This window comes from Mesocricetus auratus, unplaced genomic scaffold (assembly GCF_017639785.1).
Source record: "Mesocricetus auratus isolate SY011 unplaced genomic scaffold, BCM_Maur_2.0 Super-Scaffold_100013, whole genome shotgun sequence".
Taxonomy (NCBI): Eukaryota; Metazoa; Chordata; class Mammalia; order Rodentia; family Cricetidae; genus Mesocricetus; species Mesocricetus auratus.
In genome coordinates, this window is record NW_024429196.1 from 71,558,329 (window position 1) to 71,583,600 (window position 25,272).

The 25,272-nt window shown below is 51.2% G+C and overlaps 1 protein-coding gene across 13 annotated transcripts in view; it reads right to left on the reverse strand.

Annotated features, from left to right (window-relative positions):
• Sema4d (semaphorin 4D) overlaps positions 1–25,272 on the reverse strand; it is a 107,369-nt gene that overhangs the window by 13,847 nt on the left and 68,250 nt on the right. For 7 of the 13 annotated variants that reach the window (XM_013110616.3, XM_013110618.3, XM_005066304.4 and 4 more), the window contains 14 exons: positions 24,240–24,558; positions 22,869–23,014; positions 21,615–21,677; positions 20,070–20,168; positions 14,679–14,772; positions 13,371–13,484; positions 12,767–12,918; positions 11,569–11,744; positions 11,329–11,485; positions 9,750–9,972; positions 8,327–8,442; positions 4,859–5,031; positions 4,674–4,717; positions 1,038–3,311 (listed from right to left, as the gene is read on the reverse strand). In XM_013110616.3, coding sequence (XP_012966070.1) covers positions 2,386–3,311; positions 4,674–4,717; positions 4,859–5,031; positions 8,327–8,442; positions 9,750–9,972; positions 11,329–11,485; positions 11,569–11,744; positions 12,767–12,918; positions 13,371–13,484; positions 14,679–14,772; positions 20,070–20,168; positions 21,615–21,677; positions 22,869–23,014; positions 24,240–24,345 — 2,589 coding nt within the window. In that variant the 5' untranslated portion in view covers positions 24,346–24,558 and the 3' untranslated portion in view covers positions 1,038–2,385. Of the gene's footprint in view, positions 1–614; positions 822–1,037; positions 3,312–4,673; positions 4,718–4,858; positions 5,032–8,326; positions 8,443–9,749; positions 9,973–11,328; positions 11,486–11,568; positions 11,745–12,766; positions 12,919–13,370; positions 13,485–14,678; positions 14,773–20,069; positions 20,169–21,614; positions 21,678–22,868; positions 23,015–24,239; positions 24,559–25,272 lie in introns of those variants that run through there. The other 6 variants (XM_040755964.1, XM_040755967.1, XM_040755965.1 and 3 more) reach the window with 4 other exon arrangements.

Below are 25,272 nucleotides of genomic sequence, written 5' to 3' on the forward strand. Positions count from 1 at the left end.
CGGCACAAAAGCCAAAGCCCACAGATAGAGGGGGGCTCTGCGTGTGCCTGAGCTAAAGCATGGTGTTGGTAAACTAACATCTTTTCAGAGTGCATGTCCTGTGCTGTATTCTACAGCATAGGGAGAGACCCCCACCCTATGGTTTTATGCTTTATCTATGTACTTACTTAGTTATGCCACCACTAGGGCCTTGTACACGCTAGTCGCACATTCTACCATGCTATCCCTACTCCTATTTTAAAATTCCGAGACAGGGTCTCACAAAGTTGCCCAGGCTGGACTTGAATTCCCTCCGTAGTCCAGGTTAGCACACCCGTGGGCTGTAGGCCACATCTGGCTCTTGGCTGTCCCATAGGTTCAGGTTCCTGATATCCAACAATGCCCAAGCCACACCTAGAGCTGCTTCTACAGCACAGCGGCCTACAAAGTCCAAAAGATCTAACACCTGGATGACCCCTGCTGCAGCCTAGCAACAGCTTCGCACTGTAGACAGTTCATCTCAGGATCAATGGGGCCAAAAGCGAAGATAGCTGAGCCTCAGGGAACACGAGAAAAGCAGTGAACAGTAAGGGCAGAGTAAGGGGACAGCCATGGACACTTAGGCCCTGACTCACCTGTGGCCTGGCAGAAGAGGTAGAAGGTCCCCAGCGCCTGCACCTGCTGTGCCTGGTCACTCAGGAAGGGTGGCAGCAAAGTAACCCGCTTACGGTTGTTGGGCCCTGAGGCCAAGGCTGGCCAGGGGCTTCTGGGAGAAGACGAGTCAGGGCCCAGACAGGACAGAGAGGAGGAGCCAGGAGGAGGGAAGGACTTAGGAGATGAGGCTGTGAGACAGAGGACAGAAAAGAAGGCACTGAGGAAGAAGTCATCAGAACAAGTCCCAAGCTGGAGAAGGCAAAGCAAGAGACAGACACACGGAATGAGAAAAGGAAAGCACCCAGGGCCGACCCCCACCCAGGGCCGACCCCCACCCAGGGCCGTCACACGGGGACAGGAGGCCTACACGGCCTCCGCTAAGGAAAGGCCGGCTGAGTCAACGATAAAGCTTCTCTGGTTTATTTGGGTACTTTTCAAATATATACAGTTCCAAGTAGAAAAATAAAAACAAATTAAATCTTATAAACACAAATGTTTACATCGAATGGTGAGATCATGTCATGCTGAAGATGGGTGTCTACACGGCACGGGGAATCCAGAGTTCATCACTCTCTACATGGAATGAGTGCTCCACAGACAATAAGTGAGAAACAAATGTTAGAATCGTACCACCCATTAACGTCCTGAAAGACACTGGCAGGAGTCAGGCTGTAGCAGCGGCCGCCCACACGGGACGTTGTGGTCACTGTCCGGGGCTGGGAGCCTACTACCCAACCCATTTCCGTCTTGCGTGGACACTCACGGTGGAAGTCCATGGGCATTGATGTGGGATGCAATGGAGGAGAGACAGGAAGTGATCAGAACCAAAGCTGTCCTCATGAAGGCGCCATCCGTTAGGGCAGCGGGTTCCGAGAAGCAGCAGGGCCATCGGGGTGTACACCTTCCTCCCTTCACAGGACCAGCTCAACTGCCACCCAGAGCCACTGGGCCACCTGCCCTCGCTCAACACCCACCTTGTAGATGTATGGTGGGAAAAAGAAAGAAAAGTACGGAAAGCAAGCCTTGGAAAATGGTACCTCCTTCAAAATGAGTGAGATTAAAAGACAAAAACAAACAAACAAACAAAAAAACCCACCAAAATAAGAAGGGTGAGCGAGTTCACGAGACAGTTTTAGGCCTACATTCCTAACAGCAGGAAAGAATGCAGTTAGCAAAAATAAGTCTATCCCTGAGAATCTTAAGCGACATAAGCCATATTTTATCTCAATATATAACAAAAATCTAGAAAACGCACATCTTCTCATGAATATTAAAACATCTCCTTCGGTAGTTAAAAAAATGACCTAAGACATCAACATAACCAGCGCAAAAATCCTAAAAAATAAGTGAAAGAAAGAGTCCGTGCCAATCTGGACAGCGGGTGATACGTTACCAATCTGATAAACTAAAAGGTCCTTTCCAATCTGGAATTAAATTATCTTTCAGTGGTTCTACGAGAAGGGGAAGAGGAAGGGCCGTTCTTCTCAGCCCGCAGAGGTGGCCGTCACTCCCCCAGGACACAAAGGGCTCAGGTACATCTTAAATAAGCGCTCCGGCGACTGCAGGATTTGAGACTGGAATAGATATTTGTTTCCCAAAAGGACAAAGAGGAACAAGTCACAGACTCAACCCAAGAGAAAAGAGACAAAGGACGGAGGCTGCGTACGATGACAAGACTCGGCTACTGAATGGGCTCAACACAACACTCTCCACGAAGACTGTGGGACACGGGCTGGGACACACGGGCTTCAGTCAGTCCCCGTCAGCATCCGAATCTGCAAACTTCAGTTCACACTTGACATCAAACGGTTTGTCCCTGGCAGAGAGTTCATCGATGCGCTGGGAGTCCTCGCGATCTGTGGGCACTTTGCTGGTGATGGTGTCTTGCTCGGTTTCATAGCCCGTGTCCAGGGCTGGCTTGGGCTGGTCGCCATTCTGCTGTGAGAAGCTCGCAGGCTCCACCAGCGTCTCCTTCACACTCTGTTCCAGGTCAGAGAAATCTGACTTGGGCTTCTTCTTCCCAAGCAGCAGGGCTGAGCGGAATTTTAAGCACTGTCCGGGCAAGTAGCCCATGTAGCAGTTGTAGGAAAAGAGGCAGAGGAAGAGGACAAAGATGAAGAGTAGCAGAGACATGAGCAGGCGGTTGTCACTGGACTTGAGATACACCGTCTTCTCTGAGTGGAGCTGGGGGACCGTGTTGATGACCATCTTTGGTTCACAGGACGTGCCGGTGGAGGGGGACTTGGGAGGTGGGGTGGCAGCTCTGGAGGAGGTTGCCCACAGAGCAGGGGTAGGAGGAGAGGACCCCTGGGTAGATGCCACCGGCATTTTGGAAGTGATCCTACTACCTTCTGTCTGAACAGCCTGCGAGGCAGGTGATGTGGGGGTCCGAGGAACCACCTTCACTTCCAGGACATGCTTGGCCAGCAGCTGGGAGACCGTCTTATTCCTCACCCTCTCTTCCGACAGGCACTGGTACACGCCACTGTCTCCCTCTGACAGGTTGAAGATGAGCAGGTGCTTCCTGCCCACAAAGCCATACTTGGGACTCAAAGCCTTCAACTCGCCGTTCTGGAACTTCCACACCACCCGGGCCAGGTTGGACTTTTGGAAGCATTTGAGTTCTGCTATGCCACCGTGCTTGAAGGAATGCTCATGGAAACTTTCTTTACTCTTATCTGGAACATCAAAATAAATGTGCTCAACGTCAACAACTCCTTTGTCTGATTACTCAATCGCTCTCAAAAATAGGTTAATACCCACAGGAAGACACGAGCGGTTCACCCGCTGGAGCCAGATGGAATCTTCAGGACCAAGATAAAGACATCGGTGACCCGACAGCAGCCCCCAGAAATGAAGAATTCGGTGCCAGCTCTGAGGAATCCCGTTCTCACCCTGTCCCTGGAGAAAGCTCAGCAGGCTGGAGGGCTGTGTACTGGTCAGCTCCTCCGCCTGCAGTGGCCCCGAGGGTCAGCTGCCAGATGTTCTGCTAACGGCTGAGGCAGGCCAGCTAGCAGCCAGGGACCTTCTTTTTACATGTCTTTTACTATGGCATGGCTGGGGAGAGAAGGGGGCACAGGGCTGGGGCCCGTCTGTCCTCACGTGCTGGGAAGGCAGACCGGAATCCCCGCGAGATTCTGTGTCTGTCCCTGGCACAGCCATCGGCAGTGGGACCCCCCAAGAGGACAGGAACTAATTAAAGCTGTGCCTTTTGTCTGAAATACCAGAGATGGAAAAAGTTTGGGGGTTGGGGATATTTGCATATATAAAACTAGATGGCTATCTTTGGAAGGGAACCAAAATCTAAACATAAGATTTCACACATATAGCCTGAAGGGAATTTCATGCAATTTTCTGTGTGCAAATGTGTGTTTATACATAGAGTCCAGAAATCTACTGAGTGTCATTTATCCCTCAGGTGACAGTTACCTTCCTGTTTTTTTTTTTTTTTTTTTGAGACGGGGTCTCTCATTTGTCTGGTACTTGCTGAGTCAGCTAGGCTGTCTGGGGCCACAAGTTCCAGGGAGCCACCTGTCTCGGCCTCCTTAGGGCTGGGATCACAAGTCTGAACCACCATGCCCAGCTGTCTTACATGGATTCTGGGGATCAAAGTCAAGCCCTACAAACTGAGCCATCTCCCTAGCCTTAAAATACTTTAAACGGTATTTTACATATGAGACTACCCTTTCTAGTGTAAGCTTGTCTCCCTGAACCATGACGCTGTACCACAATGTTCCCAAATCACTGTTTTTAGGTTTGGGCTGCTCAGCCATACCCAAGGGCTCCTTCCTTCACATTAGCTCAAAGAGCCCGGCTAAGCAGACAGAAGAGCCTGGTGTGGGATGGGGCATGCTTCCCAGTGACCCGATACCCCCTGTGCGGCTCAGAGAACTGTCTCTGGATTGGTCACAGGTCTGCTGCAAGCCACTCGACCTGTGTTCAGACAGGAGGAAGGAAAGGAAAACGCACACGAACACCGCGGAATGGAAACACCAGGAACTTCGGCACCCTGATCAGGAAAGCAAAGGAGAGCCACTCACCCAGGCACAGGGACGTGTCGCCACTCATCTCCTGAATCCAGCCCCTGTAAGAAAACAGGCACACATTACTCTCCAGCTTGGGCACGGGGCACGGGGCACACAGTCCCATCTGCACTCAGTCCCATCTGCACACAGTCCCATCTGCACTCAGTCCCATCTGCACTCAGTCCCATCTGCACTCATACCTGCTGGAGCCCACTGCCTCGTGCAAGGAAACACAGGCCTTGGCGGCTGGGCTCCAGGCGCAGTAGGGGTCCCGTGCCAGCACGCAGTCCTCACAGCTGCTGTGCTGCCCGCAGAATGCCAAGGGAGCCTGGACCACACCCGAGTTGGAGCCAGCATAGACAAACTTCTTCCCCTGCGGACGGGAGACAAACAGCCAGTGTAAGTAAGGAGGCACCGGCGGGGCTGCCGGCTTCTCTACCGACTCTGGGAAAGGCACGGTGCATTCAAACCCTGCATGGAGTGAAGGTTACTCGGCTCAGAACAGGCCACGAGGCCTGACCACCAAGACCTAAGCAACAGTGTCCTGATTAGCTTTATTGCCAACTCCACACACCTGGAGTTGAGAAATTGCTTATATCAGATTGGCCTGTGGACATGTCTGTGGGCCATTTTCTTATTTGCTAAGTAATGTAGGCAGGTTCAGCCCTCTGTGGGTAATGCCGCCCTCAGGCAGATGGTCCTGGGCTTTATAAGGTAGTTGCGAAACAGAAGCCAGAGGGCAAGTCAGTAAGCAGTTTCCTCCATGGTTTCTGCCTCAATTCCTGCCTCCAGTCCCTGTCCCGGCTTCCCTCTGATAGGAGTGTAAGCTGAAACAAAACTTTCCTCTCCAAGTTGCTTTTGGTCAAAGTCGATTATCACAGCAACAGAAAAGCAAGCTAAGACAGAAATCTTGTACGAAAATGCAGGCAGGTGTACTGTGTCCCAGGAGAATTCAAATACCACGCGAGGAGCTACAGGGCATGGAAACTGATGCCACCCTTCCATATCTGGGGCTGGACTTTGGGCTGAGTGCATTATATTTCTGTATCAGCCTCTCTCCTGAGAAAAGGCAATTTTAACCCTATTTCCCCTGACTGAAACACTCCCTGAGGGTACAGGAAGGCTCGCGAGCCTCAGAAACTAAAGGAGACTTCAGCTCAAAAAGTTGTAAGATCCACAAGTCCCCCTTCCCCAAGGCTACATAAGCACTAACTGACCGCTGACCAGAGGAGACTCTGACCTGCTGAGCTCCCTGCCAGCTGTGCAGGGAGCTCCCTGGATGCAGCTTTTGTGAGTGTCACTTACGTTGGAGTAGGCTGCTTGTTGATGCAGCTGCCTCTGAGTCACCCACACTCCTGTAAACAATCCCTCATTCATACCGGGTAGGCAACTCCCCCAAACTCTAGCTCACTGAGCTAGACAAGTCTGTCCATGGTGCCGGACCTGGGGTGAAGAGACTTGTATTCACGTCTTGAGAAAAACCTCACGACAGTCTTCTCCAGCTGCCTCCCACTCCCAACTTGACACCCCAATGCTCTCCTGGAGTCACTGTAGGTGACCCCCTACTGCTCTTCAAATGCCAGTCCTGCCTTGTGCAAGAAAGTAGGCACCAGTGATAAAGACATATCCTGATCATTCACTTCTGAATCCAGCGTGCCAGAGTGACCACACCTGTCAACACCTGTCTGTTTGTGCAAAGAACAAACAGAAAGCCAGCAAATTCACCCAGCAGCAGACACTGTCGTGTGCTTTCTGCTTGCTTGTATCTGTGATGGAAGAGCCACATCATCAGCCACACTGCTCCAGTTAGCCACACAGAGCTCAGTACCTGCCAGGCTGACTTCCAGGATGGGGACATGTCATGTCACTGGCTGCAGGCCAGGTCCAGGAGCCCACCTGGTGCTGGCAGAAGTTCAGCACACAGGTACGTGATTGACGGTCCCTTGGAATCTGCAGTGGCTAGCTCCCTAAAGTGGACTGCATCATAAATATGGAGCACACAGATGTGCACCCCCCCCCCAGGGAAAGGCAACACAAGGCCGCAGAGTTCAGCTGTGTCAGAGTCAGGCATCAAAGACAAGACAGGCAAGAAGTTAGCACTGGCACCTCAAGGCAAAAGGGTGGTCCAGGACCTGGCTCTCAGTGGGTCACATCAGAGTCCTGGCAAGGAGAGGAGAGCACGTTCGGCCAGAGGGCATGAAGCAGGGCAGGTGGCATCTGTTAGCAGGGAGATGCTGGTCCTGCTCCTGCTTTTCCCTGGGTCCTGTGCTGCGCAAACCCAGGCTTTGGCACTTAGGAGGCTCACATGTCCTCACAGCAGTCACATCAACGGAAAGCTTACAAACACACACAGAGATCTCCTTACGAGGAGCACACAGCGATGGGTGAGTCACATAGCAACACACAGCACAGCAGATATCTGGGGACACCTCACATTCTCGACCCCACTCCCTAACCTAGCTGTAAAATGTGGTGGCCCCCCTTCCCAGGCCACCTTGTCCTTCTGGACGAGGAATGGCAAGTTCCAGCCAGTGGACTACATCTAGTACCCAGGCCATGTCTATCCAGTGCACCAGCAAAGGACTTTACACCTCTTTTTATTTTTGTAGTGCGGTCTCCCTTGGCCAGCCTTGACTTTGCAATGTGGCTAAGGCTAGCCTTGAACTCTTGAATCTCCTGTCTCTACCTCCCAAGGCCTGGGACAGGTGTGAAGCACCACACCCTTCTCAGGGACTGTAAAAAATATTTATTTATTTTTGAGACAGGATCTCTCTATATAGCCCTGCCTGTCTTGGAACATACTATGCAGATCAGGCTGACCTTGAACTCACAGAGCTCCACCTGCCTCTGCCTCCAGAATGCTAGAATTAAAGAAATGCACTGCTATACCCAGTGGAGCTTTACATTTTTAATTGCTTGAAAATACAGTTTAAAATTAGTATTTTATGATCTATGAAAACTTTAGGCAATGCATAGCTTGGCTTTCAAAGGCTGCTTTGGTCACATATGTGGTATTTTTTTTAATTATTTATGTCTATTTCATGTGCATTTGTATTTTGGCTGCATATATGTCTGTGTGAAGGTTTCAGATCCCCTAGAACTAGAGTAACAAACAGTTATGAGCTGCCATATGGGTGCTGGAATTGAACCCAGGTCCCCTGGAAGCACAGCCAGTGTTCTTAACCACTGAGCCATCTCTCCAGCCCCGCCTATGTGTTTCTATGGTTCGTGGGGGCCACAGTACAAAGCTGAGCACCTTAGACTAAGACTTTACCTGCAAAGTCTTCCAGAAGCTCAGTATGGAGGTGGTAGGAGCTCTACAGGGTGACCTGCTACTTCTTACTACAAATTAGCAACAGTATCACGTTCCACCAGCACAGTCTACTGTCTGTCAGGTTCCAGGCACACGGATGTATTTCCGCAGGTTAGTGACTACCCCGAAGTGCCAGCCACCTGCTCTAGTGGGTTTAATATATTCAACCTCCTTGGCTCTGCTATGCCTCCTTCCCAAGCTATAGATCCTGTGGAAGGATGCTGTGACAGTCCAAAGGTCAGCTCATCCGGGCCAGAGGCACCAAACCTTGAGAAGCCTTCCTAGCCCGTCCTAATCACAGAGAAGCTACCAGGCGAGACACCCACCAGGGCGGGCTGCCTGCAGACCACATTACCTTCTTTGATAACAGCAGCAGAGTTTGGACTGGCTCAGAATCCTGGAAGAGTTGGGTCTCTTCGACAATGTGCACCTCTTTCCCAAGAGTGACAGCTTTGTGCAGAGCTCCCCGGTCTGCAAGGTTAAAACCCAGGTCAGCAAGGAGGGAAATGCCAAGGATGTCACCCTGGCTAGTGTTAAGGGTCAACTTATTGCAACCTAGAATCCCCTGGAAAGAGCCTCAGCAGAGGAATTGCCTAGATCAGTCTGGCTTGTAGCAGTATCTGTGGAGGGCTGTCTTGATTACTGACTGACATGGGGAGGCCACACCTGCTGTGGATGGCACCACCCCCATGACAGGTGGTCCTTGACTATGTAAGCGAAGTAAGCTAGCTAAGCATATGCAACCCAGTAAGCAGGACGCATGGGTGCATTCATTGTGCTCCTGACTATAAATGTGATGTGAACTAGCCCTGAAGTTCCTGCCCGATTTTAACGACGGAGTATGACCTACAATATCAGCCAAATAAACCTTCTTCCTTTAAGTTGCTTTTGGTCAGGGAAAACTAGGAGAGACTCCACCTTGATGGGAACCACTCAGACTTCTGCACACTCAAGTCATTCCTTTTTTTTTTTTTTTTTTTTTTTTGGCTTTTTTCGAGACAGGGTTTCTCTGTGGCTTTGGAGGCTGTCCTGGAACTAGCTCTTGTAGACCAGGCTAGCCTCGAACTCACAGAGATCTGCCTGCCTCTGCCTCCCGAGTGCTGGGATTAAAGGCGTGCGCCACCAACGCCCGGCTCTCAAGTCATTCCCTTAACGAGGGTGCCTTTGTTTAGACATAGAGGAGTGCTTGGCAAAATAATTACGAGTTCAAGTTACAAGAACTCCAGTTTTCTCAGAAAGCGCCACCCTGGCCCCAAGGTGGATTCCAACGACCTTCCCCAACAAGGTCACATCCGGATACCTGAGTCACTTTCACTGGAAGGCGGCTGTTGCACTCCACTGGCCCTCCAGGTGAGGTTAGGAGTCCAGGCGGACAAACGAAAGCAAAATGTTCATCTGGAAAGTGGCCCCTGGGGCTCTGGCAGCTGCCAAGCTCCAACTCTCCACCCCCATCCCAGAAGACTTGTCCCTGAGTTGTGCTTCCTAAGACTGATCAGGGAGGGACAGAGCCTGGTTCCTCTTAGAAGGGGGCAGGGTCTTCCACTACCAATGAGGAAAATACCAGGCCAGTCCCATGACAGCAGGGATTACTTTATTCTGCCAGGACTTGCCTGCAAGCGCCCTAGGTGCCGGCCGATGATAGCCAAAGTCTCAGAATCCCAGGTGCAGTGATGTCTTAGAAATCCCTTCATGCTGTCACAAACCTCTCGGGCACCTGAAGATACCAGATCTGCACATAAATGACCAAGTGACTTTCCCAGTCTTACCAAGGAACCCACCTGTGCTGAGAAACATGACATCGTAGAAGGTCCCATCCAGGGCCTGGGTCCTATCTACCGCTATCTGGGTGTAGTTCACGTCTTTTTTGATTAGCTTGGGTCTGTTGTCTATCGGGGTCACAGAGTCGTCCATCAAAGGGTGGTCTTTCACAAACTGCAGTGTTTTGTCCGGGAGATTCAAAGAGCTGGTGTAGTTGGCTGCCCGAGCCTCGCTGTCGATACACTGCGGGGTGAAAACACCGTGGTAAGATACCCACTCAGCTTCAACGGAGCACAGAAGAGAGGCCACGTCAGCAGCCCTGGAGGGGCACCATCACACTTCTCCAAAGAGGAACAGGGGCTGAGGTGACCTCCCATGAGACAGAAGCCGTGGCTTTAAAGCACAGCCACATGGCATAATTGTCTTAGGATCAGTCGCAATGACAAAAGCAAACTTCTAAAATTAAAAAAGGGCTGGAGAGATGGCTCAGCCGTTAAAGGCTAGGCTCACAACCGAAAATATAAAATTAAAAAAGACTCTTCACGCCGGGCGTTGGTGGCGCACGCCTTTAATCCCAGCACTTGGGAGATAGAGGCAGGCGGATCTCTGTGAGTTCGAGGCCAGCCTGGTCTACAAGAGTGAGTTCCAGGACAGCCTCCAAAGCCACAGAGAAACCCTGTCTCGAAAAAACCAAAAAAAAAAAAAAAAAAAAAAAAAAAAAAAAGACTCTTCACAGCTTTCCTATGAGAAGAAAGCATAAATACTGTTTAACAGGCACATGTGAGCACATGCACACGCGCACACACACACACACACACACACACACACACACAGAATGGAAAGATTTTGTTTTTTTGGTCCCAGCTCCCTAGCCATATTTCACTGAACACAGAATAACTAGTGGGTACAGGCTAGACACCCACAGAGAAGCTGTTTTTGGGGAGAGTGTCAGGAGCCAGACAGGGCACTATCCAAAAGTCACCCACACACCCTGTCACCACATGGCGGCAATGTGTAGGCAAGCCTAGAATTTCTTTTACTTTATAATTTTTTTTGGGGGGGGAGTGAGGTTTCAAGGCAGGGTTCTCTGTAGTTTTGGAGGCTGTCCTGGAACTAGCTCTTAAAGACAAGGCTGATCTTGAACTCAGAGATCCGCCTGCCTCTGCCTCCCAAGCGCTGGAATTAAAGGCGTGTGCCACCACTGCCCGGCTTCCCTTTACTTTAAATTTACTATATTCCAGAGGACAGACTGAGACGACCCTTGCCTAATGGACAGGCTGCCTCAGGAAACAGCTTTGGCCTTGCTGACAAACGAGGTTTCTTTGTAGGAAATGGAAAATGGAGCGAGCCTCTCATTGTGCAATGTCAGTTTCTCAAAAAAAAGAGCCCAGGCCGGCGGCAAACGCTCATTTGGGCAGCATGTGCTGAAACCAGAAAAGGAACAGGAAGCTTCCCTCGTCACCCCCAGGTCCTGCAGCGCTCAGCCCAGTGTGGAGACTACTGTTGCCATGCAACCTGCTGCAAGGAGGCCCTGGGACCTGTGGTCTCATGCTTGGGGCCCAAGGGGAAGACAAGCCCCGAGCCCGGGACCCTACTTACGGCTCCAGGCCGGGGAGTGGGCACCGGGCCATTGTAGCGCACCCACTTGGTGTGAGACTGCTCCACCGTAGCACTCTGCATGTATTTTCCGCGGGAGAAGACCGCCTCCACCGTGGCCAGTGTGTAGGCGCAAACCGCTGACAGACCCACGTTGTTCCTGTGGAGAGGAAGCCGGGAGTGTCAGGAGGGCGGCAGGTCATCGGGGTGGGCAGGCCGCAACTGTCAAGGGGACGAACTCACAGCTGTGGGGTGAAGACTGCATAGAACACAGGCTCCCTGAGGCCTGGGGACCTCAGCACGAAGACATCCTGCAGTATGTTGAAGACCAGGCCACTGTCTGGCCTGGAACAGATCAGCCTGGCTTTTAGGAAGGAGGTCCACTTCTTTTGCAAAGTCCGAAGGCCGCCCTGGTCCCCCTGGAATGCCAGAGACAATGTGTGGCAGGGGCAGCACAGACGGCCAGCCACACGAGCAGTCAGTCAGTCCATACGCCCCACCCACCAGGCCAGCCCTCTGCTGTAGACAATTTCATCACAGAATACAAAAAGAGGCAGCCACATGCAATGACAACCAAAACAACCGCATCGTCACCCTGAGTGTCACACCAGTGCCACTGGCCTCGGTTCCTGTGGCTTTCCGAGCTGTGACCCATGAAGGAGCACATAAGAGTTACACTAGTGATGGGTGGCCTCCTTCCTAATCACAGACCTGGACCCTGTAGGTCATATCGGGGGAACATGGGGTTGTACATCTGAGAGACCCTCTCACTTCCCCTCTGCCTGGCCTATTCTAGATAAAGTTCTAGGGCACTTTAACCCTCTTCAGTGAGCCAACGACTGAGAGACAGTTATGAGCTGCACATGACCCAGGGCTGGTCATGCTTCCTGCTATTTCAGTTACCCCTCATTAATCAGGCACCGAAAGTGTTAATGCTCGATTTGACTCTTCCCCCGTCAGCTTTTTTCCTTCATGCGTATGTGTGTGGGGCGCCTCTGTACGGGTGCTCATGTGTGGGTGCATTTGGAGGCCTGAGGGTGACATTAGAAATCCTCCACCTTATTCTTTGAGACGAGGTCTCTAAATCAAACTCGGAGCTTGAGGACGAGGGTAACCCCTCCAGCAGGCTTGCTCCAGGCTGGAATTCCAGGGGGTCCACCCAGCATTTACATGGGTTCTGGAGATCAGAACCCTTCTGCTTTTGTGGCAAGCATTTTAACCACGGCACCATTTTCTAATCTTAAGTCTTAAGAGAGAAGCCACCCACACAGCTCTATCGCTTCAATCACTAGTCATTGCTTAGTCTCTTACTGTGCCTCAACTGTACATTAAGCCTTATTACAAGGATTTCCATCCGAAGGCTACTCCTGCAGTTCCAGAGACAGGAATCCTGGAATGGCAGCGTCTGCCCAGGGGGTGGGGACGGGGAGGAAGCACTCACCTTGCACACCCTGGAGACTCGTGGGATCATCAACTTGAAAACAAACTCGTACTCCACAGACACCTCCGTGAAGAAGAAGTAGACCTCATCGTCACCACCCTCTGTGCCATCTGGGTTTTTCTGGATCACATCCGCAAAGACGAAGCTAGGCTCTGCAGAGTGACATCACAGGACCGTCCCTGTATACAGAGCCACCTTGGCACCTCTCTACCTGCTCTCCATGGTGTCCCAGGCTGGCCAGTGCAGCCTTGGGGACTGGAGGCTTCCCTTTGAGGGCATCTACAGTGTGCACACGTCACACCGGTACACTCCAGGCCTAGATGATGCCTGCCTCCCTCTGAGGAGGTCACCGATGGTGCCACAGGGGTGAGGCCAGGTGGGGCGTCCTCACTGGCAGCTGCTCTGCAGAGCCAGAGGGTAAACTTAAACAAGACCCCAGAGACTCCATCCTTCAGATAACACCAGAAACCGCACCACACCCCAAACCCCATGTCTACCTAGTATCTGACATGAGCCACAGCCCCGCCCCGTCCCCATGGTTTGTGGACAGCCAAAGGAAAGTTGAAACGGAACATCCACGAGGCTAGCAGCACACACTTCTCACCATTCAGCCACGGGATGGCATACTCTGTCCTCAGGGGACTGTGGGAAGAGTTCCGAGAGATGATGGGTTCGCTGCCCAAGAAATTATACGATGTCCCGGAGTAGAGCTCTCCCCCTGCAGTGGTGGAAACGGAGTAGAGAGGGGGAATCCAGTCAGCCCTTCTGCCTGTGATGGAGGCTGGGGACAACTGTGTAACACAAGATCTCAATATCATGCCGGGCGTTGGTGGCGCACGCCTTTAATCCCAGCACTCGGGAGGCAGAGGCAGGCGGATCTCTGTGAGTTCCAGGCCAGCCTGGTTTACAGAGCGAGCTCCAGGACAGCCTCCAAAACAATACAGAGAAAACCTGTCTCGAAAAACCAAAAAAAAAAAAAAAAAAAAAAAAGATCTTGACATCATCCCAGGCTGACCTAAAAGCAAGCCTCACGCTTCCACCTCCAGCAGGGTATCTTACCATACCACACCACCGCAATCTATTTACTATTTACACCCTCACTAATTCCTTGGAGAAAGGGGGGCCTCCGTGACTTTTGTAATATGCATTCCTGCTTTCTACATCAACATCTTTTCTTTTACCAGAGCAATCACAGTCATCAGCTTTAATTGTGTTTTTCTATATTACAGGGTAATAGCTAATCACAAACGAGAATTCCCACAGCTAAAACAGACACTCCTTAGTGTTTGACACTCTGGAAAGCCATCCTAAGTAGACAGCACTTTAAGTCATAAGAGATGCTTAGGTACCTACAGTGCCAGGCAGCATGGCTCAGCCTCCCCTACTTTAAACTCACTGTGGACATGTACCTTGGCCTACAACTGCACAGAAGCGTCATCTCACACGATGCCTGTTTTGTAATACAGCACTGAGTATCTCAAAGTTCACTGGATACTGTACACTGATGGTGAAGACGGAACCTTCTCGCTGGCTGAGAGATCCCAGGATGGACTGTCTGCACCACAGCATGTGCCCACTTATGTCAGATGTGCAAGACTACAGCACGAGGAACACAGCCCCAGGAGCACGCCGGGGTGCAGGAGGCACGCAGCCCCAGGAGCACCCCGGGGTGTGTGCAATCACTGACAGAGCCATGTTTTGCTGCAGTGGGGCCCGAGTTTCCCTCTGAATGATGAACTCAAAAGCTCTTACTGAGGGGTCTGTGCAGTGGGATTCTCACCTTCTGTGAAAGGAGCTAGTGTCAAAATGAAGCCAAGGAAGACAGGCCTGAGGGAAGAGCCAAGTGTCCCAGATGGGAACATCATACGCCACCATAAACACAGAGTGAAGGAGCCCCAGAGGCAGGACTCACCAACCATGATGGACGTGTAGCTATGGGCAGGGTCGAAAGGGCACCTTCCTTTGCCATCTTCATTTTTTCCCAGAAACTTGAAGGATGTCAAGTTCTACAACGGAAGAAAAAGAAAACACCTGACCTTTGGGTGCTAAGGACATGTTCTTGCATCATTTAATGCTACGGATCTCTTAGTTTGGTAAGACCAAAAAAAGTGTGGAGCAAGTGGGCCCTGCCCTGGGAGCAGTGACACCTGACGTACACCTCAAGTGTATGACAGAGCCGGGGACATGCAGGATCACGGTCTCAGCTTGCCTCAACCACACTACCCAAGAAATGGGCAACGCAAACCAAACCAAAACCACAGACTCCTCTGTTCATGCAGTACCAGCAGCCCCAGGAAGACCCACTCTGATCACTAAAGGCGAAACCAAGCTCACTACACAACATGGGCCATACCGGGGTCAGGTTAGCTGTGCTCTGAGCTGCCCCACATCATATAAAACAGTGCTTTCCAGGCTGTCTGTGCCTTGCCCTGGGAGACTCCATTTTGCAATTTTCATCCCACTTTAGGAAAAGGGATGAGTAGGACCCTGGGTGGACCTATAAACCACTCCATCCACCCCAAACAACTGATAACCAAAGAGGAAGTGGAGAGTGTCTGGACACATGGCTACGTTAAGGATGCCTGGGAAAGCAGGCCTGGGAATTAACAGACCAAGGAGAAGGTGTAACTTCCTCATCTGGGCCCAGAAAGCAATGGACATCTAACACTGGGGTGGATGGCCCCACACCACAGTATCGACTGATACCTGGTGTGCACCTCGGAGCTGGTCTCCACAGCCGCGCTCTCAAACACTTGGCTGCAGCAGCTCTTGCCCAGCACTGGTCTCATACGAAATCAGCACAGACCCTGAGCCCATTCTGACACCTCAGCCTCTTCAACCTGTATTCACTCTATAGCCATGTATATGCCATATTTATATATGTGCTGTGGAATATGACAGCTAACATTACTAATTAGGATTCAAATAAAAGCAGGTAGTGGTGGTGCATGAGTTTAATCCCAGCACTCAAGAGGCAGAGGCAAGTGGATCTCTTTAAGTTAGAGGTCAGCCTGGTCTACAAAGAAAGTTCCAGGGTAGGGCTACACAGAGAAACCCTGTCTCAAACAAACAAAAGATTGGAATAAAACAGGCTGCATTTGCCTCGGCCAGATCACCAAGATGAGTGAGATTATACGGCAAACTGATGTTACTAGGGCCACTAACCCTTGAGAATTTATTGTTACTGAATAAAGTCTGACACTTTGGAAAGACAGAGTGTTTGACGTTTGTCCTTGTTTCTGGCAGTGTGCTCATGGCAGTCAGTCAGTCACAAAACCTTGAGGCCATCTCTCCCCACCTGACAAGGAAACCTCTTTCCTGTGTCTTGGCTTTCCACTGCTGTGACAAACACCTTGGCCAAAGCGCCTTGGGGAGGGCCTGGTTTATTTCAGCCCACAGTTTACAGCCCACCGGTCAGGGAAGTCAAGGCAGGAACTCAAGAAGCAGAGGCTGTGGAGGAAGGCTGCTTCCTGGCTTGCTGCTCATGGCTTGCTGGGCCTGCTTTCTCTTACCCCCAAAGTGGTCTGGGCCCTCCCGCATGGGTCACTAACAAGAAGACACCCCGAAGATTGCCTACAGGCCAGTCTTGGGGAGGCATCTTCCCTACCATAGTTCCCTCTTCTCAGGTAACTCTGGCTTCTGTCAACGTATAAAACAAGCAAGAAGCAGGACACCATGTAAGGGAAAAACAGATACATCCAGACATTAATGCAAAATGAATCAGAACGTTCTCATATAGGGAAAAATGAGACACAGTTGAATGACAATGACAAACTGGGGGGGGGCACAAAATGATGATGAGGTATTTCCACTTCTGAACATACAACAGGCTTACAGACACATAAGAGTATGGCAGATGGAAAATACCGGCCAAAGAGTTGAGAGACACGAGCCTCCTCACGGGGCCACCTGCCAGCCTCCAGGAGTGTTGGGATACTCAAAGTGGGCCGGCACTTGTACACTTAACTGGAGAGGCTGAGGAGCAGAGCTGTCCCCAGTCAGGAGCTACCGGCCCTGCCAGAAACAGCTGGCTGGAAGCCACAGGCCAGCAAGCACACAGGGCCTCACAGTGTAAGAATGGCTGCGGTGACCAACAGGCCAGTGAAAACAATGAAGGTCACTGGTCAGGCTGGGAAGCGTGAGCTAGGGTGACAGTGTGGCCCGGCTGATAAGACACATTTGTCATCACGCCTCACAGGGATGCCTGGCGGCCCCTGGGGCTATGCCTGCTTTCAGCTACTGCACAGGGAAGGAAAATGGAGGGCACTGGCAATCGCTGTGCTTTCTTAGCTAAAAAGATGACATCAGTTGTGCAGGAAAATGTCCCTATTTTTTTTTCCGAGACAGAGTTTCTCTAGCTGTAGCCCTAGCTGTCTTGGAACTCTGTCTAGTCCAGGCTGGCTTCAAACTCACACATCCACCTGCCTCTGCCTCCCCAGTGCTGGAATTAAAGGCATGTGTCACTTTGTTAGGACTCAAGCATTATGCTGTCCTGCCCTCTGTCACCTGGCAGGAGGCACTCAGGCAGTACCCGGGCCAGCTGAGGGTCCTGTGACTGCTGTGTCACTACAGTCTGTACGCAGGCAGGCACAAAAGGCCCCTTTAAGAGACAAGCGCCGCCCATTCCTGCTCTTTTCTGCCACTCCTCAGGAGGAGAAAGGCAGGTCTCTCTCCCCACTCCCTTCCCTCCCCCAATAAAACTTCCCAGCAAGCTCTGACTGAGCTCTGTCTACATGTTGAGTTTGTCCCTCGTGCTGTATTGTAACAACCACTGCCCAGCCAGATGTCCCCATTCTTAAAAGAGGCTTGCAAAAAGGCCTATACTTCATCAAGTGCACACGCGCTCGCACAATTACAAATGTGCACGACCAATCACACGCACAAAATGACACGTAACACACAGTGTGGCCCAGATGTACAAATGGAGCACAGGGATGGACTCTGCTGCAGGTCTGAGTTGTTTACCTTTTTAATTAAAAGTTTCACAAGTTTCCTAGTCTAGTTTTAAACCAAGCACTCTATCCCCATACTTCATGCCCAGGTACTGCTCTGGAGTGTAAGCAACCGTCCTTAGGCTTCCAACTACACCAATCAGGGTTTAGTGAGGAGGTGCCAAGGTAAAAACGCCTCTACGACACCACTCTCTTCTTTTCCTCCTCCCGTTGGATTGCTTTCCTGGTTTTCTACTTAAGATGTCTATCCTGAGGACCAAGAGCCTTTACATCCCAGAACACCCACCTCATGCATATACACCATACATAGAGAACGAACACACACACACACACACACACAGAGAGAGAGAGAGAGAGAGAGAGAGAGAGAGAGAGAGAGAGAGAGAGAGAGAGAGAGAGAGAGAGAAAGAGAGCTCCAATTTTGTTTGCATCAGAGAACATAGTTGGCTGGGTAAACCTGTGCAGTGGCTCTCACCCAAAACAGCTATACAAGTATTCGGTTTCTTATTTCTCTCTTGATTTTTTTCTTTTGAGAGAGTCTTTTGAGCTTTATCTTGTAATCTAGGCTGACCTCATATTCAGGAGCCTCCGCAAAGTGCTGGGGATTTCTGGTTTGACTCTCTACACCTAGCTGCCTAAGTGAATTTCCAGTGAGTCTGTGTTTTGACTGGTTAGATCTCCAACTGTGTGTGTGTGTATGAGAGTGTGAGAGAGCGAGAGAGACAGAGACACACACACACACAGAGAGAGAGAGAGAGAGAGAGAGAGAGAGAGAGAGAGAGAGAGAGAGAGAGAGAGAGAGAGGGAGGGAGAGGGAGGGAGGGAGGTATATATGGTGGATATGCATGTGGTGGGTGTTTACATAAGTATATGTATGGTGCTGGAGATCAAAACCCAGCATCTCTTGAAAGCCAGCTAGCTACATGCCTAGCCTCTAACTGAACTATAACTGGGAAGGTTTTAAATTTCAGCTAATTGAGGGTTTAGGTGAATAGAGCTTTTCATTTCTGGAGTCTCCCCCATCCGTGGTTCCAGTCGTCTGCAGCCAACTGCAGCAGAGCGATGAACTAAGTCTCCTGCCTCCCCGCCCCGCCCCGCCCCGCCCTGCCAGGGAGTCACTCACCCATATTCAGCAGACCCACACGGCACATGCTACCCTTCCTTGAACGCTGAGCCGTATGGTCATCAGATACACAATATAAGGTTTGGTAAGAGCCAAGGTTTGGGCATCCAGTGTAGATTTTGGACCTATGCCCAGTCAAGAGAGGAAAACCATAGCGTACGTTTCTTATTTGCTATGGTTTATTTGTGAAATGTCTCCCATGGGCTCATGGGTTTGTTTCCAGGTGGCGGTATCTGGGGGAGGTTGAAGAAGTGAGACCTACCAGAGGAAGTGGGTTTCTGGGGGGGCATCCCTACTTCTTGTCTGAGGTGCCTTCTACACTCTTAAAGAGAGAACCAAGGTAAGCCCTTCCTACCTTAAGTATTTAGTCGCCTCAAGGGCAAAAGTGAGTGATTTGTAACATACATTATGTTTATGAACTGTCTCACATGTCGTTCGAGTGCACAGAGAAGCTGGCCCTGGAAGCAAGGCCACACCTCCCGCATTTCAGACCCAAGCACGTTTTTCACCAAGTGTCCTCCAAGGCCTCATGTCTGGGGATGGCTGCCCTCTAACTCTGCGACAGGGAGGAGAAAACAGCAAAGAGCCTGAGAGTAAGAACACTGTGCCCTTGAGAACAGCTGGAAGGTGAACCATTTGCCACAGAGGTTAGTATTTTTTTATCTCATGCCATAAAAGTAGCGGGGGAGCCACAAGCTCGGCCATGGAGACGGCTCCAGCTGACTGCCTCGACTTCCTCAGTGTGTTAGCTCCTGGCCTGATGATGTCATCTCTGCTGTCATTTGTTCCTTTATTCAGAAGCCTCGTCCAAGTGGACACTGCTGTCTACTGGGAACTCCAACAGACTGCCTTAATGAGACTTCCTTGATGTCTGCTGGGCTTTTTGAGCACCCAGTGTGATATTTTGATTATCTACCTACCTCTTGGTAATTATTCTTTTTCAATGTCTTGCCATGTACTTAAACCATTCCCTCATCCCAAACTGAAAGTATGGCTACTGTAGATTATCCTCTGGAACACACAGGCAAGAGGACCAGGGCTGAGGGCTGCTTGCTGTAGGAAGTCTGCCTGTGTAGTTCTCGGTCCGCAGGGCTTGCAGAAAGGATGGGGAGCCTGGCTCTGCTTTAATCACTGGCCAGGCTGGCGTGTGAGCACTGATAAAGGGATGTGCTGTGGCCTTACCAGGTGGTCACAGGTGGCCTTACCAGGTGGTCACACGTGGCCTTACCAGGTGGTCACAGGTGGGCTGGAATGCATTGGTCCCGCACACGTAGAGGGAGGTGGTGCTGAGTGGCTGTAGCACTCGGATGTAGTTGAGGCACTCTGTCTGCAAGGGAAACACACACACAGTCAGCAGGCAGCCACCAGAGAACCCTCATGTCCATGGTGAAGGCCAGTCACCCACTGCCCTGTCCCCTTCTCTCCTTGGGCTGGTCTGGCTATGCCCAGAGAGCCAGGCTCTGTGGTCCACGGGCAGTTCAGGTGCCAGGCAAAACTTTAGCTCTGTCTCTAATAGATGCTCAGCCAGTATCTAGTGACCAAACAAAGCCAAGACCAAACAAGAGCCGGCCTCAAATTATACTGGGGTACCCACAACAGATGGCAATGTATTTACCCTTGCTAAACACACCATTCATTGTGGTGCCCATATCACCAAAGCAGACAATATACAGACTCTTTCTGTTCTCCTGGGGACCCACCCTACACTCCCGCCAGCATGGAACTAGAAATAGCGACTAGTAGAGTCTGAGAGAAAGGCTAGACTCGAGAGTACAGTCAGCTGTGCATCCCTGAGGAGGGCCAAGTAGGAAAGCAAAGATGACATGGAACCCACGTGCTATTTTAGGAGAGCAGTGCTCAGATTATATGAACTGTAGCCTGAAATTATCTCAAATCGGTAAAGTTGTTTCTTTTTCTTTTTTGCAACAACTGTTTTCAGATGGATGGGGAGTCATTCAGAGAAGGACTCACTACCAAGTTCACTGTGGGTCCCCATGACGTCAGCTCCCTCAGCTACACAGATTGCCTGCAGGATCATAATGCCTGTCCACCAGTTAGCGACAGTATGGCAGTGACAGTGCTCAGTCAGCATTAAACCAAAGAAGTTAAAAAAAATTAGTGGGTTATTGTTTTTTTAACCTTTGTTTTGAAGTCAGTCAACAACTGTCTGCCGTCACTCAGCCATCATGACCACCAGAGACAACCTGACCCTTGTGGTCTAAGAACATCTGAGACGTCTGAAGGGCACTAGGTTGGGCACAGGAGGGTACACAGAGCTCCTGAGAAAGGGGATACAAGTCTAGTCTCCCTGACTTGGCACCACACTGATGTATGAAAACAGAAAACTCCAATCCCCTAAACCAAACAAAACAGCCAACCAAACCCTGTAACTTCTTGGGCCTCAGTGACTGCAGGGGAGCCTAGAAGTGTGTGTGTGTGCGCGTGCGTGCGTGCGTGCGTGCGTGCGTGCGTGCGTGCGTGTGTGTGTGTGTGTGTGTGTGTGTGTGTGTGTGTGGCCAATTTCACATCAGGTACAAGTGGGCAGCAGAAATTAGCTTCTGTAGTCACAATGCCAGGCCATTGGAAAAAGCTTCTCCAATGCTGATGACTTGCTCTGAGAGCACCAGTTCAGATATGTTGAGACCGCAGGACTGAGCCCAGCAGAATCACATGATGCCCAGTGGGCATGCAGAGAAAAGCCCTGGTCCTTGAGAGAACCCAAGTCCAGATAGCTAAGAAATGTGCGTGCGGGTTCTTTGTAACCCACACTTACCTGCTTTGATTTCCCCTTCTCTGCACACTTGGCCTTTTTGTCTTCAGAGACCTTCCAATACACCTGTGAGGGAGGAACGCATGAGAGCCCAGTTCACAGCAGCCTCCTCTGCAAAGGAAGACTGGGGTAAAACAGACCAACAGGAGGCACACTACACAACTCAGCAGGTTCGCAGCCAGTATAATGCCTGAGTAGGAAGAGGTCCCGGAGCAGGCAGATGCTGAGACCAGAGTCACCCCCAGGGCTTCCTCATATTCTGTGACCACGCTCCCCAAACTAGCAGGATAACGGCCTTCAGACAGACTTGCTACAAAAGAGCAGCAGAGGGTGCAGAGATGGCTCAGGGGGAGGTGCCTGTAGCTAAATACAAGGACCTGAATTTGATGCCTAGCATCCCTGTGAAAAGGCCAGGTGTGGCACCATACACTGGAATTCCAACACCGGGGAGGCAGAGACATGAGTGTCCCTGTGGCTTGCTGACTGCCAGCCTACTGGACAAGCTTCAGACCAGTCGAGGGACCACGTCTCAACACAATACAACTTTAAAAGTGGACGGGCACCCGAGGAAAGATACTCAAGGTTGTGTACTGTAACCAACTTAATTATACCCAAAAGTGGGGACTTTCATCTGTTCTTTTGTATTCTGGAGACAGGGTTTCTCTGTGTAACAGCTCTGACTGTCCTGGAACTCCCTTTGTAGATCAGGCTGGCCTCAAACTCACAGAGATACACCTGCCTCTGCCTCCCAAGTGCCAGGATTAAAGGTGTGCGCCACCACCGCCCGATTCTTTTTTTGTTTGTTTTTGTTTTTGCATTGGTGTTTTTCATGTATGTCTATGTGAGGGTGTCGGATCTTGCAGCCACAGACAGTTGTTAGCTGTCATTTGGGAACTGGAAATTGAACTTGGGCCCTCTGGAGGACCATGTGGTAGTTGGTTCTTTCTACCACTCGTGTCCAGGGGGTTAACTCAGGTCATCAGGCTTGACAGCATGTGTCTTACCTGCTGAGTCATATCTTCTGCCCTTTCTCAATACATGTATATAATGAATTTTAGTCATTTTCAGACCCTGTGACTCTCGCCCTTTTAAAGGCCACTGTGTAGGGTACTATTCAACACAAACGATTTGAAGCACAGAAATGATTGACACAGAAACGGCCTAGACTTTTCTAGGATGGGTGAGCTTGCTGGTGGAGTCCTAAGCAGATCTGTATAGAAGTGGGGACCCCATTTGGGCTTGGGGGGCAGTACCTACCTCATGTTGCTTCTCAGAGATGTTCAGTGCATTCAATGCGAAGACAGCTTCCCGGGCCCCCACATACAGAGTGTCTTGGTCCTCGCTCATCAGCAAGGCAGAATAGTTAAAGATGCCCGGCTCTCGGAACTGCACCAGACCTACGCCTGAGGGCGCAGAGGAGGGAAGGAAAACAAAGGCCAAGGAATCAGTGCTTAGCCTGCACGCGCCCTGTCTCACCTCGGTGTCAGCAGCGGACTTGACACAAGGCCCACTGCGTTAACTGCTCCAGCCAGCATGGAGTACGGGACCCCAGATGACCTCAGTGCATCCACCAAACATGAGAGGAGCTGGCCCACGGCTGGAGCCTGGAGGCTGGCACGCATCCCTACGCTATAACCCTGGCATCCCCCCCTCTGCCCCCTAGTACCGTTGAGTTCCAACCCCCTCATACTGGGGGCTTCCAGCACATTACAGACCAGATACCTGGTCTACCCTCCACCCCTTTAATATGTCTTCAACCATCCACTTTGGATTCAGAAAGAATATAACAGTTCAGGACCTTCCCACTCAGGAAATAAATGCCCTACTTCAAGCCCTCAACAACAAAAATCCAGTACTAGGGCTGAGGATGTAGCTCAGCCATATAGCATTTGCCCAGTATGTGCAGGACCCATGTTCTTTCCCCATCAGCCCCTTTAAAAAGTCAAAAGGGGTGCACACGTCTCTCACTTAAACAATATCCAGTCATTACCACTAACTTCCAGGGAGAAGTGACACTCTTTTTGTACCTGCAGAAACTTTAGGGACATAGCAACACAGGAGGGACATGAGCAGTACTGTTTCTTCGTGTCTCACTATGTGGCCCAGGCTGGCCTTGAACTCACACCCTCCTGCCTCCGCCTCCTGAGTGTGGGGTTCCAAGTAAGTACTGGGCGCCTAGCTTGGCATCATGAGCTGGCATCGGTAAGTGTTCTAGACTTGCCTAGAAGCAAGTCTTCCCTCGTGCCCAGGTAGCTTCGGAGCTGGGCTTCCTTACACTTTGCTTTCTGACCCTATGTCTTCACACTGTCGACACCCTGGGTTGCTGTGAACCTGTGCGCCCCATCCTGGAAGTCTGACCTGGAGACCTCTGAGGCTGAGGTATAAGCTCAGCAGTGCAGCCCAAGTAAGTGCCTGGCTTCTAGTAAGCAGCCCTTCAATTGTGAGCTGCTGAGGCCACATCAGCACCCTGACCAAAGCTTGGTACCTGCTGCGGGGCCTGAAGCAGCCACCAGGCTCGCACAACATCCTCCGGCCATCGTGGCAACTTACGCCTGCCCTGACTGACCCCACAGAGCATGCGCCTCCACGCTCTCCAGAACCACTGACACTCCCAGCTTTAAAACGCACCTCCATGCTCCCAGGTGATCCGAGGCACAGGTGCATACGCCACCACTGTCCCCAACACGACCATCAGGGCCAAGAAGAGCCCCCTGATGGGGGCACACATCCTCATGGGGAGGGCCACCGAGTCCTTCAGCAGTGAGCACACATAGATGGCGGGGGGCTGCTGTGCTGTGGCAGCAGGGACTTCTCAGAGGCCCAGGGCTGGGGCCAGCAGCACAGACCGGAGTCCATGAGTGGCGGGGTCCCCGAGTCCCCACATGTCAGATTAGCGGTGGCCTCCTTCACCACCTCATGCCAAAGGCTGCCGGTGCTCCCTCCCAACCTGCAAAAGAAGGAAAGGAAGGCTACAGGTCACAACAGCTCCAGATGGTTCTTGGTCCCTCCATCTCTTCCAGGTGCCTATCCTATCTGAATCTTCCTGCTGAGGGACGTGGAGGGCATCCAGGATTTGTGGTGCCGCCAGACAGGCAGATCCTGCAGAGAGACACAACAAGGCTACGTACACCAAGAAGGACCTACCAAGGTGGATTATGAGATAACCGGCTAGAGGGACAGTGATAAGCCACAAGTGAAAGGAACAAGCCAGGTTTCAGTTCCGGGGAGGGCTTACTTCCCAATTTCTGACATGCTAACCCTGAAAATTACCAGGCATCAGAAGGCTGTGGCGACAAGGTTCATGCCGCAGAATACATCCAAGAGTTGCACATGTGTGGGATGACCCAGAAAAGTGCACAAGGCCATAAGTGTACGCAAACACGTGGCCACATACATGCAGTAGGGTAACAGGTAAGCACACACGCTAACCTTTAGACCCACGGAAATGCGCCCTCAGGGCCTCATTTTGCAGGAGTAGCTGGCCTCCACAGAGGACACACAGCCAGCCTAGGAGGCCATCTGAGCTCTTCCTGCCTCTCTGGAGAGTAGCAATTAACTCTGATTTGTCCCAACAAGAAACACAAAGCCCGGCTTTGCTGTTTGGTGGAATTGTGGCCATGGGGCTCTCGAGCCTGACACGGTTCTCACTTGCCTCAGCTAG